At 35.6% G+C, this 17,752-nt stretch overlaps 1 protein-coding gene across 2 annotated transcripts in view; it reads left to right on the top strand.

The window, feature by feature from the left end:
* The window catches only part of OTOGL (otogelin like), a 195,608-nt gene that overhangs the window by 65,588 nt on the left and 112,268 nt on the right, over positions 1 to 17,752 (top strand). For both annotated transcript variants that reach the window (XM_037846713.1, XM_037846712.1), the window contains exons 20-25: positions 735 to 900; positions 1,976 to 2,050; positions 4,469 to 4,521; positions 6,066 to 6,228; positions 9,592 to 9,699; positions 10,441 to 10,579. In XM_037846713.1, the coding sequence (XP_037702641.1) occupies positions 735 to 900; positions 1,976 to 2,050; positions 4,469 to 4,521; positions 6,066 to 6,228; positions 9,592 to 9,699; positions 10,441 to 10,579 (704 nt within the window). The remainder of the gene's footprint in view (positions 1 to 734; positions 901 to 1,975; positions 2,051 to 4,468; positions 4,522 to 6,065; positions 6,229 to 9,591; positions 9,700 to 10,440; positions 10,580 to 17,752) is intronic.

The raw sequence follows: 17,752 nt of genomic DNA, 5'->3' as shown, positions 1-17,752 counted from the left end.
TTCAACTTCCATTCCCACATGGGTTAAATCCAAGATCCTGGATTACCAGGATGGTCCCTGCCCTGCCTCCTATGGTTCTGGATATTATTTTCCTCTTCACTTTGTGTATCTGGGGATGTCCCCTTCACCTCTACCATTTTCCCCAAAGGATCGATTATACATTTAAAAAACTAACTTCAATTATATTTTCCCAGCATTTTCTAGGTGTTCATACAAGTGTATTCATAGATCATTTTAGTTTTTCTACAATAAACAGCTCAGTTAGCCTAAAGAGGAACTAGAAGGGTTTAGAAAAAAGTATAACATAAATAAGAAGGCAAAAAAGAAGAGCTATGAGTATAGACGAAATTTTTTCTTATTTGGAGGAAACTAAGAGTTTATTTAAGTTTAAGTAATGCAAAAAAAGAAGATGATGACAATATAGGAGTAAATAGACTTAAACTTTGAGGACAGGGAGTTTATTTAGACTTAAAAAAGACTTAACTATTTAAAAATATGGTATGGGCTACTTAAAGAATGAATGGAATGTCATACTTAAACATATTTGAAAATAGAATTTTTATTCTTCTGTTATAGTTCTGGTTAGGCAGGGGATTTTTTTTCTCTTTTAGGATTCTATAATATTCTGTTTATTGATATAAGGTGTCTTTTTTTTTTTTTTCCATCACTCATGTCTATCATAGACCTTTGACCAAGCGTAAAACTTTTCTGTTGTAACACTCCTTTGTCCTTAGCTGTGGTGTGCCAGAAAGGCATGTTGTACCATCACTGTTCCTCTCTCTGTCGCCGCTCCTGTATTTCTCTCTCTTCTCCGGAGCAGTGTAATGATGACTGTGCTGAAGGCTGTAACTGTCCTGAAGGCAAATACTTTGAAGAAACTCTCAACTTTTGTGTGCCCATGTAAGTCACAGAAGTAGGTAGACAACATCCCGATTTTATCTCTTTTTTCCCCTTTTATAGGTAAGGGACTTTCAGGCTTATTTCTTTAATATTTCTTAATATCTTTATTTTATATTTTTAATCCTGCATAGGTTTACAAATAGCTACAGAAATATGTAAGGAATCTGGTGCCTAATCCTGAAGTTTATTCTTAATTGCTTCTACCAAATCAAAATTAATAATAAGTTTTATGAGTCACTGTCATGTGGCAAGTTTTATTAGCAGGATTGTAATGTCTGTAAGCATGCAGAGATTTCTCAAATCTCACATGAGACAAAGACATTTGTCTTATAGAGATGGCAAAATGATGTATCAATTATGTTTCTCTGGAATTATTCAGTGACTTTTCTTGTGACTAAAACAACACAGTTTATGGGTTGTACTTTGAAAAAATCTGAAGCTACAGAAGACTTCACATCTGAAGAAACATCTGAACAGTTTCTGCCATTTTTATAACATGCTTGCATGCTTCTCATAGAAGAACATGGTTTTAGTTTCCTGGCTGCTAAAACAAATACCATACAATGGGTTGGTTTAAAAACAGGAATTTACTGGCTCAAGGTTTCAGAGGCTCATAGGCTTGCTTCCTCTTGGGTTGATATCATCTGGCTGGCCAGAAATCTTTGGGGTTCCTTGACTTTACTGTCACATGACAATGGACATGGTGGGGTCTTCTCTTTTCTGGGTTCTTTTGACTTCCAGCTTCTGTCTGCTCCCTGTAGCTTCTCTTTCCACCTGACTTTCTCCTTATAAAGGATTCCAGTAATCTGGATTAAAGTCCAACCTAATTCATTTGGACCACACCTTAACTGAGGTAACGTCTCAAAGAGATATTATTTACCTTGGGTCCACACCCACCAGAATGTGAACCAAGTCCAAGAACATGTCCAAACTGGGTTACACAATTCAGCCTACCACGAATCCCAACCTCAGAGTGTTCCTTGGAATGACCAATACAGAACTTAGGGTCTGCTTGAATTTTAGTGGGTTTTTTTTCAGTTATATCCCATTTTATTAATTTATCTTTTTCTCACAGATTTCATTGCAGGTGTCATTACAGGGGCAGCATTTATCAACCTGGAGAACTCATCCCAACACCGTCAGGCTTATGGTAGGTTTCAATGATGGCAACTGTCCTTGACAAACAACACACATGCCACTGTAATTTCTTATCCAAAACTATAAATTGAAATATGACATCTGTAATTTAAAAATAAATATAAACTTTAAAGCTATATAGAGATTTGATTTCAACTTGGGACACCCAAACATTGTACTCATGACTGCACAAAAGAGTTGTGAATTTAATTTTCTTACACAGTGAAAAGGAAGCCCTTTGATTAGCTTTGGTTCTTAGAAATTAGACGTGAGGTGAGTGTCCAAATACTATAAGTTACTGAGGGGGATTTATTTTTGTGATTCATCTACTAGCTCCCCCCAAAAAACAAAACTTTATCAAAACAGATTTGAACAACGTCACACACCGGAGGAAGTGTACCTCCTTCCCAGGGACATCAATCACTTGGTTCCTAGTGTGATAACATTTATTCATGGAATAACTCTCATTTGAGTTGTAACTTATCTATTAAAAATCCAGCCATCACCATGCAGCAGTCCATACCCACCTACATCCAATTCCTAAACTCTCTTTTCCAGTTGTACCTTCAGTGTCTACAAGTAACATTAGAGAGTAAATAACAGTGATAGCAATAGCTGTTCCTTACTATGCACCTTCTATTGTACAGCACCATTCTAAGTGTTTTATATGTATTAAACACTTACTCATTGCAGTAACCCTAAGAGATAGATAGTGTTGTTGTATCCCCAGTTTAAAGATGAGGGAAGTGAGGCACAGAGTATTAAGTAGTTGCTTAAGCACAGTTGACCGAGCTGGTTGGTAACAACGCTGGATTCAACTCCAGGCAACCTGGCTCTGAAGTGCTTGCTCTACTGCCTACTTTGTTCTACAGCTTATTTTGTATTCACAGCAGAATACTGTGTTTGCTCAACTTATTTTTATTGTTATTTCCACCTCCCTTCCTCTCACCCTCAGATGGAAATACAAAGACAAGCAGTTCTTGGCACTTCTCTCATAGGTTGTACTGCCACCACACAGTTCCTAAACCAGAAATCTGGCAGTTATTTTGACATCTTCCTTCCTCCTGCTTAACACCTCTAGCCAATAATTCCCCAAAGCCTATAGATTCTATTTTCAGCATATGGTTTAAATCCATCCTCTCCCTTACACCACCTCTACTTTAGCAATGTCTTTCATTTTTTCTTCCCTGAACCTTCCTAACTGGTCTTCTTGACCCTTCCATTCTACCAAAGTGTCACATTTTTCTTGAATTTAACTTAATTGAATTTATTTATGTAAATTTGACAAAAACAAAGCATCCCTTGTCAATGAGAAAAATAAAAATCTCACTTGCCTTTCCACTTGGAAAGTCTATGTCCTAGAAAGAGTATGATATCTATAAGCTGAATCTGTGATTCTTTCTCATCTGTCTCTGTTGCTCTATGCCATTGATTGTGTGATTGAATCACATCTCTGAGTGTATTTATAGGCTTGACACAAGGCATAAACATATTTTTCATATGATATGACCCTTTCATGAGATTCAATTTCTTCCTCTGGTTTCAAATATAGGACACATGATTTTGTCCAAAGCTGAAGGAGAAACTGTGTGTATTGGAGTTGAGAGCTGATGTGTCATTCCCATCATATCTTCCTAAAGTATTTTTAAGGTTAATTTTTATTTTATTTGGTTTTTGCCTTGTGCCCTAAGTTTATAACCAAAATTGCAAGGATGTGACTTCACACTGTATTCCACACTGCTGCCAGAATGATTTTTCTAAAATCCATACCAATCATTAACACATCTCAGTGGCTCCCCTAATTGATAAAATCTTGAGCTTCTTAATCGGAGCTAGCCACTGCCTATTTTGCCATCTATATCCCCTGTCACTTCCCACATTGTACTTCATGTCACTTAGAATATGGTTTTACCCCTTCATGGCTTTGTATGTGTCCCCACTGAGTATGATAGCCTTCCTACCTCATTCATGTCATAGCTTCCATCCGTTCTTCAAAACTGTTCATATTTTTCCTCCTTTGACTGCCCTGATTTCAGCTGCCAACAGATTTTAAAACAATTTTTTTTTAACTTCCATGTCTTAGCATACTTCTATGTTGCTCGTGTCACACTGTGTAAATTATTTATTTGGATGTCTTTCTCTCTTACTAAAATATAAACTAGTGGACAAAGACTATGAACTTTGATCCTTGTATCTTCCATGCTCATCACAGGACCCCACACAGAGAGGTATTAGATAAAAAAATTCTTGAACTGAAATAGCTGTATTCAAAATGTACTTATGCCAATTATTTATTTGTAAAAAAATTCTGTGGGAAAAAGGTAACATTTCTATATGTACTTAAATCAATTCCAACATAGGAGATTGTTTTAGAAATACAGATAAATCGAGGTTTGGGTTTATAAATTAACTGTTTGTTTACTTCCATTAGCCAGTGTTCCAATGGGACCGTGCAATGTGATGAATTAGCAACGCCCTCTACTGGTAAGATTTAGATAGATCGTCAAAGACTGCCCCACTCTTCTGGTAGACATCACTAACACAGCACAGACCTCCTTGCCAGTGCACGTAAATCTAGCTTTGGGAATGCTTTTCCACCAGGTGCCCCAGTGATTCCTAATTTTTTCATATTGAAAATTATAATATTCATAAGATAATCTGCGGTGAACAGATATGGCTGTGTAAGGACGGATCTGATCAGCCCAGGGACTAACTAGACCAGCCTGTCTGTTCTACAGGCTTTAGGGATATATATCTAGGCTCTTACTGTAACCCGTCTGTGGCACAGCAGTTGGGAGACTTTACTCTAGACCAGTACTTCTCAGATCTTAATGTGCACACAATCACCTGGGGATCTTGTGAAAATGGAGATTCTGATCCAGTAGGTCAGAGGTGATGCCCAAGAGTCTGCATTTCTATCCATGGCCAAGGTGATGTCAGTGCTGCTGGTTCCCAGGCTACGTTACGAGTAGCAAGGCTCTAGGGCTAGCAGCAATCAATTAAAAATGACGTATGGAATGACATCTACTGCCATTTCTCTCTAGACTATCGTTTTATACTTAAGTATCTTTCCTGCAGGTCCTATATATGAAGGGACCCTATATATATACACTACTTTTTTTTACCATATAAAAAGTCTAAGTTGAGAAATCCCAGACAAATAATAAGCAGCACTGCTTTCATTGATTTTATGGACAGGAAGATTGTAGGATGATAAAAGGGAATTGTGAACTTTTACTTTGTTATTTGTTTGAATGACCATGTATATATTATTATGAATTAGCTTTGAATTGTCTGCCCCTGGATTTACTTTATCAGAATTCAAGCAGTTCTAGTACTTATTTATGAATATATTATGTCTTATAGATCACATGTTTATTTGGTAGCTTTGGGCCTTCTCTGCTTTGCCTTGCTTACTTCAGGGAGACTCAGAAATTAAGAAGGGGGAGCCCAGGCTGCTTGCCTTCTCACAGAGGAATCCACAGGGGTCCACTCTCCACTCTATACTGATTTGATCCCTGAGAACCTGAAACCTTTCTGGAGAAATAGGGCAGCCCCTGCCCTGCCTGTAATTATGACAGTTTCTGCACATCTAAAGTATTTTGAGGACTGATATAAATAATGACTTAGAGGTGCAGCAAAACCTAGAGGTATCATGTGTAAATATTTAAATATACTGTATTCCAAGTCCTCGAAAATTGATAACATATGTTTGTATTAATCAAAATACCCTGTTTCTTGATCTCAGAAGATTATATACCAGTTGTTTAGTTAGTGCATTTATGGAAAGCAATTAAGGTTTTCAAATTCCAAATAGGCTTCGGAATCTTAGGTTACTAAAGGGAATCTGGCTAGGAAATGTTTATAAGTTCATCAAAAAATTCACAGAGGAAGAGCTTCATCTAATAATAACTGGTAAAATATTCTACTGTGAAGTTTTGATTACAAATGCATGTTAATATGATGATCATTTGCCTATGGGGCAAATGAGAAGTTAACAGTATTTCATCTGTGCTTTATCTTTGAAGTTCATGTCTGCCCGGAAGGAAAAGTGTACTTCGACTGCAGGTTTCCTGACCCCGAATTACCAGCAGGTGGTGTAAATTGTGAGACTACATGTGCAAACCTGGCCATGAACTTCACTTGTGCCCCATCCTCACCCTGCATAAGTGGCTGCGTTTGTGCTCCAGGGTTAGCCTCTTTTCCTTGATAATACAGAACATTCAGAATTTGCCAAAAAACTCATGATATCCTAAAAAATATTATTTATTGAGATAGCCAAATTTGCTTTTCTGATTAGTGGTTATCTTTGTGTCGATAGCTAGAAGACTATTATAATTATTGTGCTACTCCCACCTAATATTGTGAGATAATGTTAATGTAATACACTGAATTGAGGAAAGAACACATTTCAGGGTGGATCTGGTGTTTATCCCCTGACTCAAATGCAGTTTTTGGAAAGTGAAACAATACAATTAGCCACTCCTCATTCAAAACACTCTTAAAATGTGTATCTTTTGTGTTTTCTATTGTGCTAATACTGTTGCTGATTTGAATTTGTAGCATGATGCCAAGTGCTTTGCCTTAGGGATTTTAAAGTAAAGGATATATTGAACCTACATAGGGCAGTGGTTAAGAGTGGGGGCTCTGGCTTCAGACAACCCAGTGTTCGAATCCTAGCTCTGCCACTTAGCTGAGTGATTTTTCTGCAAGTATGTGTGTGTGCTTGATAAATATGGGACAGAGTAATCTACTTTTACCTTTGTAAGTTTCTTTAGTAGCAGGCATGCCTATTTCACATGAAAGGCAAACACAGAATCTGGTGGCTATTAGCTTCCTTATAGGAACACATAATTTTGCCTCAGTGGCCCTCCCTCTTCTGGTAATGAATAGAGGCAGCACACAGAGAGAGGGCCACCTAAGGCAAATGGGTCACCCATTCTTCCTGGGTGAACACGTACACATAAAGAGATTCCTAGGGCCAGCTCATATAAACCGTGAGCAAAGGAAAGAGAGGTCTTTTTGTCTGTTTCCCAGGAGAGCTGCATTTGTCTAATGGGCCCCCAACTGAATAGGACTGGGATCAGTCTCTTTAGAAAGGAAGAATGTTTGGGGCAGAGAAAGAGGGTCATGAAAGAACGAGTGTCCACTCATGGGAAAATAAAGGCAGGTGGAACTCAGCCATAGAGATGATGAGCAAGAAAGACATTTTACTAAAAATGACAAGGAAATAAAATTTTGTTACGAAAAATAATTGAAACCTAAAACTTTGCTTGGTTTTGTTTGATATGATTGTGACCCTTGTGGATGCATGGTTGAATAAATAAAGCCATATCCTGATTTTGTTTCGTATGCTTGTACTTATGCTATTATTTAAAAGACTATTTACTATCACTTTTGACTTTTAGTTCAACAATGATTTATTTACTTACTGGTCAAATCTCATCAAAAAACCTTAAAAACATTTTCTCTCACCTTTTCTTATGGTATTGAAATAATTATAGTCAGAATTAACTAAAAGGTCACTGATAAAATAATTTTATTGTATAGAGTTCTCTGTTATAATATTGTTTATGGCAGTGAGATTTGGTTTGTCTTCCATGTGACCTTGACTGTTTCAGTTTGGGAAAATAAGCCTAGTAACACTTGTTTTCATGGGGTTTCTGATAGTGCCAGAAGCTCACTGACTATGAAAGGACCTCATACCTCCATTTAGTGATCACTCTGGATTGAAGTAACTGAAAGTAGTATGGTGGAAACAGTCCAATAGAAATGGGTTCAAATACTGCCCTCATTATTAGCTGAAGGATCTTTTGGGCAAGTCACTCAATCTCTTGGTTTTAGGTTTTTAGGTTTTTCCTATTTTGAATACTGGTATAATAATAACTACTTCATGGAATGATTGCGTGTATGCAACATACCACTCATACGGGAGGTGTTCAGTAAACGTTTATTTCAGAACTTAACCCATTGCTTACCACTCTGCTTAAAGCGGAGAATTTACAGTGATTTATAGCTCTCTTTCTCCTTCCAGTTTTGATCAGTTATGAAAAACTTAGCATTCATCAGTAGAACAGCTATTTTTACATCAGTAAAACCACTGCTTTGGCTGATATATAGGGATTATGGTTCATTCCGCTGAGGGACATTCCCTCACCTAAACAATGGGACAACCGATGTTTGTAGAGCACCTAATATTTGGTGCATTGTGTTAAGCTTTTGGGGGGCTACTAAAACACTAATAATAGAAACCAACTATGGGGTTGACATTAGGATTACATGAGCTTGGCAATATATTTAAAGTGATTAAAATAGTGCCTGGGCCACAATCAAGCACTTAAAGCTAATTGCTGTCATTTTTATTATCACTATAAAGCATTTAACAAAGTACTTACAGTTCCTTGTGATATATTCTGGAATAATGGTTTGTATAAGTTGTTATGTTAGAGGTCAAGTGAGGGAGTTGAGAATATAAAGGATTTCACTAAAAATATTGCACTAAATTTAGTCTTAAATGACAAGTTTTCCAGGTATGCATGCAGAAGAGCTCTGAGACGGAAAGCAGAGCACTAAAAGAACATATGTGATTATTTCTATTTGAGAGAAGAGGCAAGAACTCAGGATTTACCAACTTTTATGATGACTTTTTTTGGCATTGAGTGATAACGTTTTAAAGCAAATTCAGGAAAACAACTTTATGTCTAATTTTTAAGTAGCTATGTAAACTATTTTGGAAAAAGATTTGAAGAGTACTGAAATATATCATTTATATTAAGGATATTGGATTATATAATTTATATTTATTTAATTTTAGATAAAAATATTTTGATAATATACCAAAATTAATTTTTCCTGAGATTATGGGTGATGATTTTGTTTTAAATTTCATATTCATAGATACTGTAAGATACTTTTTTCATGGGGCAATCTTTCAAACAGGAAATAATACTTCAAAGGAAACTAATGTTCAAAACGTAATATGTTAAAAAGAATGTAAAAATCTTGGTATGCTGGTTTTTAATTCAAAATGCACCCATAACTAAACTAATACTCATGATTAAAACTTTTAGCATTCACAAAAGAAGCTGTTTGTTGATTTCTCTATCTGCAACATAAATGTTATCTATTTCATAATTTACACTATTTTATCTAAAAATTGTTAGACCCACAGACTCTTTTCTTTTTTTTTTAAGTAGCAAATATCAAAGAAGGAGACTCATGCTTCCTCTCTAAATGTTTTTTATTTTTTTGGAATAGCTCACTTTACCAGGAAATGCAGGCTTCTGTCTCCATTTTATTGTGCTTAGTGATAATGAAAAGATTAAAATATCATTATTAATCATTTGCCTGGCATTTACTTAATAATTGTGATTTGGAAGGTACTGTGTGGGTAGAAGGGTGAGAAAGACTGGATTCAACCCTCTGTGTCAAATAAAACATGAATAAAACAGCTATAATCAATATATATGGTGTTGAATGTGACAAGATTTTTCATATGCTTTTAAAATTAAATTAGTAGTGTAACTAAACAGCAATTACTTCTTCATTTGGAAGAATGGCGGAACACAAAGGAAAGTGCTATGTTCCTGAAAGCTGTCCCTGTATCTGGAAGGATTCGGAGTATCTCTCTGGAGAAGTGATTGCTACACCGTGTTATACCTGGTAATGACTTCCATTCATTCTCCTAAGCAATAGTATTGGTTTCAAACATCTTATTGTATTCACTTAATGTGACTTGACTTCAGAAAAAAAAAATCAAGCCTGAGTATGTAAGATTTTAAATGCATCCAGGAATGAGTGGAGAACTACTATCTACAGGGGACTGCAAAATTATTTTTATGTATATTTATTCATCCCAAAAGCAAAGTGTGAAGTACGACAATTTGAAAATTTGCTACAAAATTGATTCAAGTTTATAAGAAACTATGATACATGTTTCAAAGTGATCACATTTAATGAAAAGTTTATTGCTTGGAAAAAATAAGGCAAAAACAATACTGTAAAATGAAATTGAATTATAGTTTCCTTCAAATATGGACAAAGATTTCAAACTCTTAAGCTACACCATTTCTAATGTGTTTAAATTGAGTTGAATATAGAAAATTTTGTTGTGCTCCTCTGGCAACTAGTAAACTTAAGTTCAATTTTTCATTTTACCACCTGTTTTCTGTACAACACAAGCACAACTTCTCAACTTGGTTGTGGTGTCTAAAATTCGTTTAAAGCAGCAAATATCTACCTAATTTGTCCATGCAATAGATGTTATCATGAGTCAGCAAAATTTTAGGAGCTATTGACTCAGCAAATATTTTTGAATACAAACCTTCCAATACGTAGGCTGATCAAAAAACACTGATTAGGGCAAAGTTTCTTCGAGAGTTAACTGGTGCTATTTTCTGATAGTGTTTGTCGGCGAGGGATGTTCAATTGCACATATTATCCATGCCCAGCAGTGTGCACAATATACGGGGACAGGCACTATCATTCTTTTGATGGACTGGAATATGACTATGTCAGTGATTGCCAGGTTTTTTTGATAAAGGTAGGTCACAATTATTCATGTTTATTTGCACTTGTTCAAAGACAATGTAAAAAATAAATGTATTGGTTAATGGTACTTCAAAATCATACTTTATTGATAAAATCTGCAAAACTTGCAGGCATTTTAAACTAATTTCCTTGACTTATTACTAAGTTTTAGTTATATTTGGTGGAGTAGTCCTTAACCTTTCTTTGCTTCTGTTTCTTCATCTGTAAAATGAAGATAATTTCACCTGTCCCTTAGGGTAGGTGTGAGGATTGAATGAAATAAATATGTTAAACTTGTAGAACCGTGCTTAATATACAGTAAGTCCTCGATAAATGTCAACTGTTTTTATTATTATCAGTTTGCTTTGGTAAATATAAATGTAAGACATTAAGCCATGCATGGGACTATGCACTGTTTATGGTTATAGCAATCTAAAGACATTAATCTCAATTCTAGAAATGCTATTTTGATATGCTTTCATAAACTCTAAAGTTCCTGTACTTTTACTGTATTTGGATTAGCTATATTCCTAAATTTTCTTTAGACGTAATTGAACTGAGTATTACATTTCTAAATGAAAGTGTAAGCTTTAGAAAGAAGTTGCACAAGAGTAAACAACATATACCTCTTCCTCTAGCAAGGGAAACTGTAAATATGCTTTTTTAGATATGTATTTCAAGTTATTAGAGGCTTGCATATGATCCTGTGTTTTGAACATATGTCAAAAAGTAGAAAATTATTGCCATTTTTTATTTGTTCTATTAAATTAAAAATGAGCAACAAAAGCTATGGACTTGCAAATGTAAGCAAAGTTCCTGCTTATGTTTTAAACCACTGCATTTCCCATTGCTACTCTTCTTATCAACCTTTATGAACAATGTTAAGTGTCTTAGAATAAATCCCTGAGAATGAGGTTTTGGCTGTTAGAATTATAGAGGATGGAAGTTATCTGTAAGACTTTTGGTTTTGTATTATTTAGATTATTTTTGGAGCATAAAGAAGTCACCATGATGAATATACATTGTATATTTGTCCTCTCAGAATAAGCCTTGATTTAGCAAACAATTTTGTATTAGAATTTTCTAGTCTCCTAAGATTTAGGTTGTAAATTGAGAAGCTAGGGCAAGTGGATAGCAATGTAATGACTTGAGCATATAAACTGATACTTCTTTCTCAAACTGTATTCAACTAATTTGGTATCAAATCCTCATTTCCCTTGTCTTCTTAGGGACCTCTGACACTCCTTTAGGTTCCCTTCTCTTTTGACTTCCTGGATCTTTTGCTCTTCCAGTCCTCCAATGCCTCTTCTGGTTTCTGCTTTGTCTCTTTATTGCATTTTCTTTTTGCATGCATATGCCCTTGCAGATGACTAACTTGGTGCCTTCAGGGCAAGGACCAAGTCTTAGTTGCCATTGTTTCACCAGTGCAGTAATGGGAACATATTTGTTTAATCATCAAATGTTTATTGAACTGGATGCCCATTCTTGGCCCTTCACCCTTTTATCCTAATGCTCAGTGTCTTTGTTTAAAATCTTAACATTGACAAGATGATGAGTTCCAAAACAACATGTACAGCTCTGACCCTCAATACTAGGTTGTCTTTCTGACTGAATTTCCTCCCCAAAATAATACAATTTTTCATCCTAGATTAATCCAAGACTCACATTGTCATCATACCATAGCTTATTAAGTGTTAGAGTGACCCAATTACCAGACTCATGAAGTAAAAATTCCTATGCCAGTCTATGAAGGATCTACATCCTCTGTGACTTTTCTCAGAGTGGTCTCTGTATCTTATCTGAGATTCTCTGCTCCTTCAAAGCCATGGTTCCAGCTCACATTGATCTCTCCCTCACATCCTATTGTATTTAAAGTTACTGCGACAAAATTAAGCGGCTCATTATTCTGTTTATTATATGTGCTCAGCTAGATTATATAACATTTTATGTCAGAACTATGTGTTACATTTTTTGAGTTCTTTGTGGGGACCAGAAGAATTACGGCTGCATTACAAGAGTTCAGAATTTTTTTTTTTAAATAGTCTATATGAGAGAGCAGAAACCACAGCTTGAAGTAAATTTTTTGGCCTTAATAATCTAATATTTGTGATAAATGCATATAAATGAGTTCAATATGGGGTATGCAGAGCAGTGCTTATCAAACATTATTAAGCATGCAAATCACCTGGAGAACTTCTTAAAATACAGATCCTGAGTCTGTAGGTTTGCAGCTAGTCTTGGTTTCTGCTTTTTTTTTTTTTTTAAGATTTTTAGCTTTCTTTATTATAGAAGTGGTGGGCTTACAGAACAATCATGCATAAAATACAGGATTCCCATGCACCACCCCACCTCCAACACCTTACATTGGTGTCGACACTTGCTACAATTGATAGCATATTTTTATAATTGTACTATTAATTGAAGTCCATGGTTTAACGTAGAGTTCACTGTGTAGTCTAGTTCCATGGATTTTTAAAAAAATTTTATTATGCTACCCTTTTAATCATATATATATATATACACACAGACACATATATATGTATATATATATACAAGTGCTATTAATTGGATTCACAACTTTATGCTACCATCACCACCTCCATTGCCAAAACATTTTTGTCATTTTAAATAGGAACCCCATACCCTGTACATTTACAGCCCTAATTTGCCATATCCTATCCTGACCCCATCACCTAGTAAACTAAATCCTAGCTTCTGACTCTATGAGTTTGCTTATTATAATTGTTTTAAATCAGTGAGATCATACAATATTTGTCCTTCTATGTGTGTCATTTCATTCAACATGATATCTTTAAGGTTCATCCATATGGTTGCATGTATCAGGACTTCATTCCTTTTTATGGCTGAATAATATTTCATTGTATGTATACACACACACACACACACACACACATGCACACAACAATTTATTTATCCATTCACTGTTTGATGGACACTTGGGTTGCTTCCATCTTTTGGCAATTGTGAATAATGCTGCTATGAACATTGGTGTGCAAATATCTATTTGAGTTCTTGCTTTCAGTTGTTTTGGGAATACACCTAGTAGTGGGATTGCCAGGTTGTATGGTAGTTGTATACTTAGCTTTCTGAGGAACTGCCCAACTGTCTTCCATAGCAGCTACACCATTTTATGTCACACCAGCAATAAGTGAGTGCTCCTATTTCTCTGCATCCTCTCTAACATGCGTTATTTTACTTTTTTTAAAAAATAGCAGCCATTCTAATGGGTGTGAAAAGGTATCTCATTGTAGTTTTAATTTGCATTTCCCTGATGGCTAATGATGTTGAACATCTTCTCATGTGATTTCTGGCCATTGTATATCTTCTTTGGAGAGATGTTTATTCAAATCTTTTGCCCATTTTTTAATTGGGCTGTTTGTCTTTGTGTTGTTAATTTGAAGGATTTCTTTATGTATTCTGGATATTAATCACTTGTCGGATATGTGGTTTCCTATTATTTTCTCCCATTGTGTAGGTTGTCATTTTACTTTCATGATAAAGTCCTTTGAAGTACAAAAGTTTTAAATTTTGATGAGGTTCCATTTTTCTATTTTTATTTTGTTGCTTGTGCTTTTAGTATAAAGTCTAAGAAACCATTGCCTAACACAAGGTCCTGGAGAAGCTCTCCTACAGTTTCTTCTAGGAGTTTGATAGTTCTACCTCTTATATTAAGGCATTTGATCCATTTTGAGTTGATTTCTGTATTTCTGTATATGGTGTATGCAGAGGAACTCCTTTTATTTTTATTTTTATTTTTATTTTTTATTTCTTTTGCAAATGGAGATGGAGTTTCCAAGTACCATTTGTTGAGAGAGAATTCTTTGCCAGTTGAGTGATCTTTACTCTTACCTATATAAAGGTTGATATCTGATATCTCAGTTCTACTCCATTGGGCTATATGTCTGTCCTTGTGTCAGTACCATGCTGTTTTGATTACTCTGACGTTGTTAAGATTGGGAAGTGTGAGTTCTCCAAATTCATTCGGTTTACAAGACAGCTTTTGCTATTAAGGGCCCTTTACCCTTCCATATGAATTTGGTGATTGGCTTTTCCATTTCTTCAAAGAAGGTTGTTGGAAATTTCATTGGGATTACATTGAATCTATGAATTGCTTTTGGTAGGATTGACATCATAATGATATTTAGTCTTCCAATCCATAAACACAGAAAATCTTTCCATTTATTTAGGCCTTCTTTGATTTCTTTTAGCAATGTTTTGTAGTTTTCTGTGTACACGTTCTTTATATCCTTGGTTATATTTATTCCTTGATATTTGATTCTTTTAGTTGCTATTGTGATTGGAATTTTTTAAAATTTCTCCTTCCAATTATTTATTGCTTGTGTATACAGTCACTACTGATTTTTGCATGTTGATCTTGTATGCTGCCATTTTGCTGAATTTATTAGCCCTAGAACTTTGTGGTGGATTTTTTTAGGAATTTCTGTATATAGGATCAGATCATCTGCAAATAGGGAAAGTTTTACTTCTTCCTTTCCAATTTGGATGCATTTTATTTCTTTTCCTTGCCTAATTGCTTTAACTAGAACTTCCAGTACAATGTTGAATAACAGTGATGACAGTGGGCATCCTTTACTTATTCCTGATCTTAGGGGAAAGTTTTTGGTCTCTCACCATTGAGTGTGATGTAAGCTGTGGGTTTTTCATATATGCCTTTATCATGTTGAGGACATTTCCTTCTATTCCTAGTTTTCTAAGTGTTTTAATTAAGAAGTTGTGCTGGATTTTATCAAATGCCTTTTATGGATCAATTGAAATGACATCATGTTTCTTTCCCTTAAATTCTAAATTCCCCTATGAAGCCCTCTGGTCCTATGCTTTTCTTTGTTGGGAGGCTTTTGATTACTTATTCAATCTCTTTACTAGTAATTGTAGTTGAGACCTTCTATTTCTGCTTGAGTCAATTTAGGTAGGTTGTGTGTTTCTAAGAATTTTGTCCATTTCATCTACATTATCTAATTTATTGGTATACAGTTGTTCATAGTATCCTCTACCAATCTTTTTCATTTCAGTGGAGCTGGTAGTAATATCCTCCTTTTCATTTCTGATTTTAGTTATTGTATCTTCTTTCTTTTTGTCATTGTCAGTTCGGCTAATGTTTTGTAAAATTTATTGATCTTTTCAAATAACCAAGCTTTGTTTTTTTATGTTTTTTAAATGCATTTTTTATTGTGAACTTTAACGTATGTACATAACAGTGATAATTTTCAAAGTACAATTTAACAAGCAATTAGAGAGGAAATTTCAAAGAATATCATGGGTCACAGTTCCACAACTTCAATTATTTCCATTATTGTAAAATATAACATACATACAGAAAGGTCTTAACTTTTGATGTGTAGCTCAACAAGCAGTCATATAGGTAATTTCAAAAATTGTTATGGGTTAAAGTTCCACAGTTTCATTTCTTTCCTCATTATGCAATAAAGGGTATATATAGAAAGGTGAAGACTTTCAAAGCACAAGTTAGTGAATAGTTATAGAAGAAATTTCAAAGGATGTTACAGGTTACAGTTCCACCATATTATTTACCCCCTTCCAGCTATTCCAACACCCCACTGTCTAAAAATATATATATATATTTATACAAAATTTTAGTATTCATAGGCCTTTGTTAGATCTTATCTTGTTTGTTGCTACCTCTTCCTCTCACTGTGAGCACCCTAACTTGTTCATATTGGAAGGGGGTGTCGACAGTATGGGGAAGGGGGTTGCATCTGACTGTTGTTCTTAAAGAGGCTATTGCCTCTGGGTTTTAGGACTTGTCTGGCATAGGAATACTCTGGTGTATTTAAGTTTCTGAGAGATAAAACTTAGTGAGTGAATCTTTTATAGAATCTCAGGTAGGGACCTGGGTATTTGGGGGCTACTTTTGGTAAGGGCATGGCATTCTGTGGCCATTTGGGATGTCTCGCTGGAGCTTGCGTAAAAGAAACCTCCAGAATAGCCTCTCAACTCTATTTGGGATCTCTCAGCTACTGCGGCCTCAGCTTGTCACCTTTCTTTTTTCTTCCCCCTTTTGGTCAAGTAGGTATTTTCAATCTCTCACTTCCAGGGCCAGGGTCATTCCTGAGAGTCATGTCCCATGTCACCAGGGAGATTCATTCTCCTGGGAGTCATGTCCCTTGTGGTGGGTGGCGGCGGTGGGGGTGTGTGTGTGTTAATGAATTTATTTGCCGAGTTGTGCTTAGAGAGAGAAAGGCCATATCTGAGCAACAAAAGGAGTTCCCTGGAGGTGTCTCTTAGGCATAATTATAGGGGGCTCAGCCCCCCATTTACAACCCTAAGTTTCACAAGAGCAAGCCTCAAAGCAGGGGTGTTCTAGTTTGCTAATGCTGTGGAATGCAAAACACCAGAGACAGATTGGCTTTTATAAAAAGGGGGTTTATTTGGCTACACAGTTACAGTCTTAAGGCCATAAAGTGTCCAAGGTAACACATCAGTAATTGGGTACCTTCACTGGAGGATGGCCAATGGCGTCTGGAAAACCTCTGTTAGCTGGGAAGGCACGTGGCGATCAGTTATCATCTACAGTTGGGTGGGGTGCATCTCCATGCAAACAACCCAATCCAAATGTTCCAACTTAATCCCCACTATTATGTCTGCCCCACAAGACCGCATCAAAGAATATGGCTTTTTCTGGGGGACATAATACATTCAAACCAGCACAGGGGGCTTGATTTATTAAGTAATGGGTTCCTAATATCACTTAATATGTATTCTATCCCAAGCTAAGCAGTCAGTTTCTTACATTATCTTCACTTAGATATACAATCCTCATCACTTTAAATGTTAAATAATCATCATAACATAATACATCCCAGAGCTCTTATCAGCTGCTAATTATTCATCCATAGTATTAGTGTAGTGTTGGTAAGATATTTCTCTTAAACATAGTCTTTAATAGGTAATGGGTAGTTTTTCCATATACCACTCTGTTGTTAACCCTCTGTACCAGTGTCATACCTTATAAGTGTATCATGCTAACACTTATTTAGGTTTGTGGTGCTACTCTGTGGGTTACATGCTTTTAAACAACCATTTATGAACACGTTCACCTTCAATGAGTCACTGATACTTATAATCCCATTAACATACCACAGTCACGCCTGACCATTCCCATACCATTAAATTTACCCTCATTATC

The sequence above is a fragment of the Choloepus didactylus genome, chromosome 8 (genome assembly GCF_015220235.1).
Source record: "Choloepus didactylus isolate mChoDid1 chromosome 8, mChoDid1.pri, whole genome shotgun sequence".
NCBI lineage: Eukaryota > Metazoa > Chordata > Mammalia > Pilosa > Megalonychidae > Choloepus > Choloepus didactylus.
Note: the sequence above shows the minus strand (reverse complement) of the source record. Positions and strands in the feature narration are given on the sequence as shown.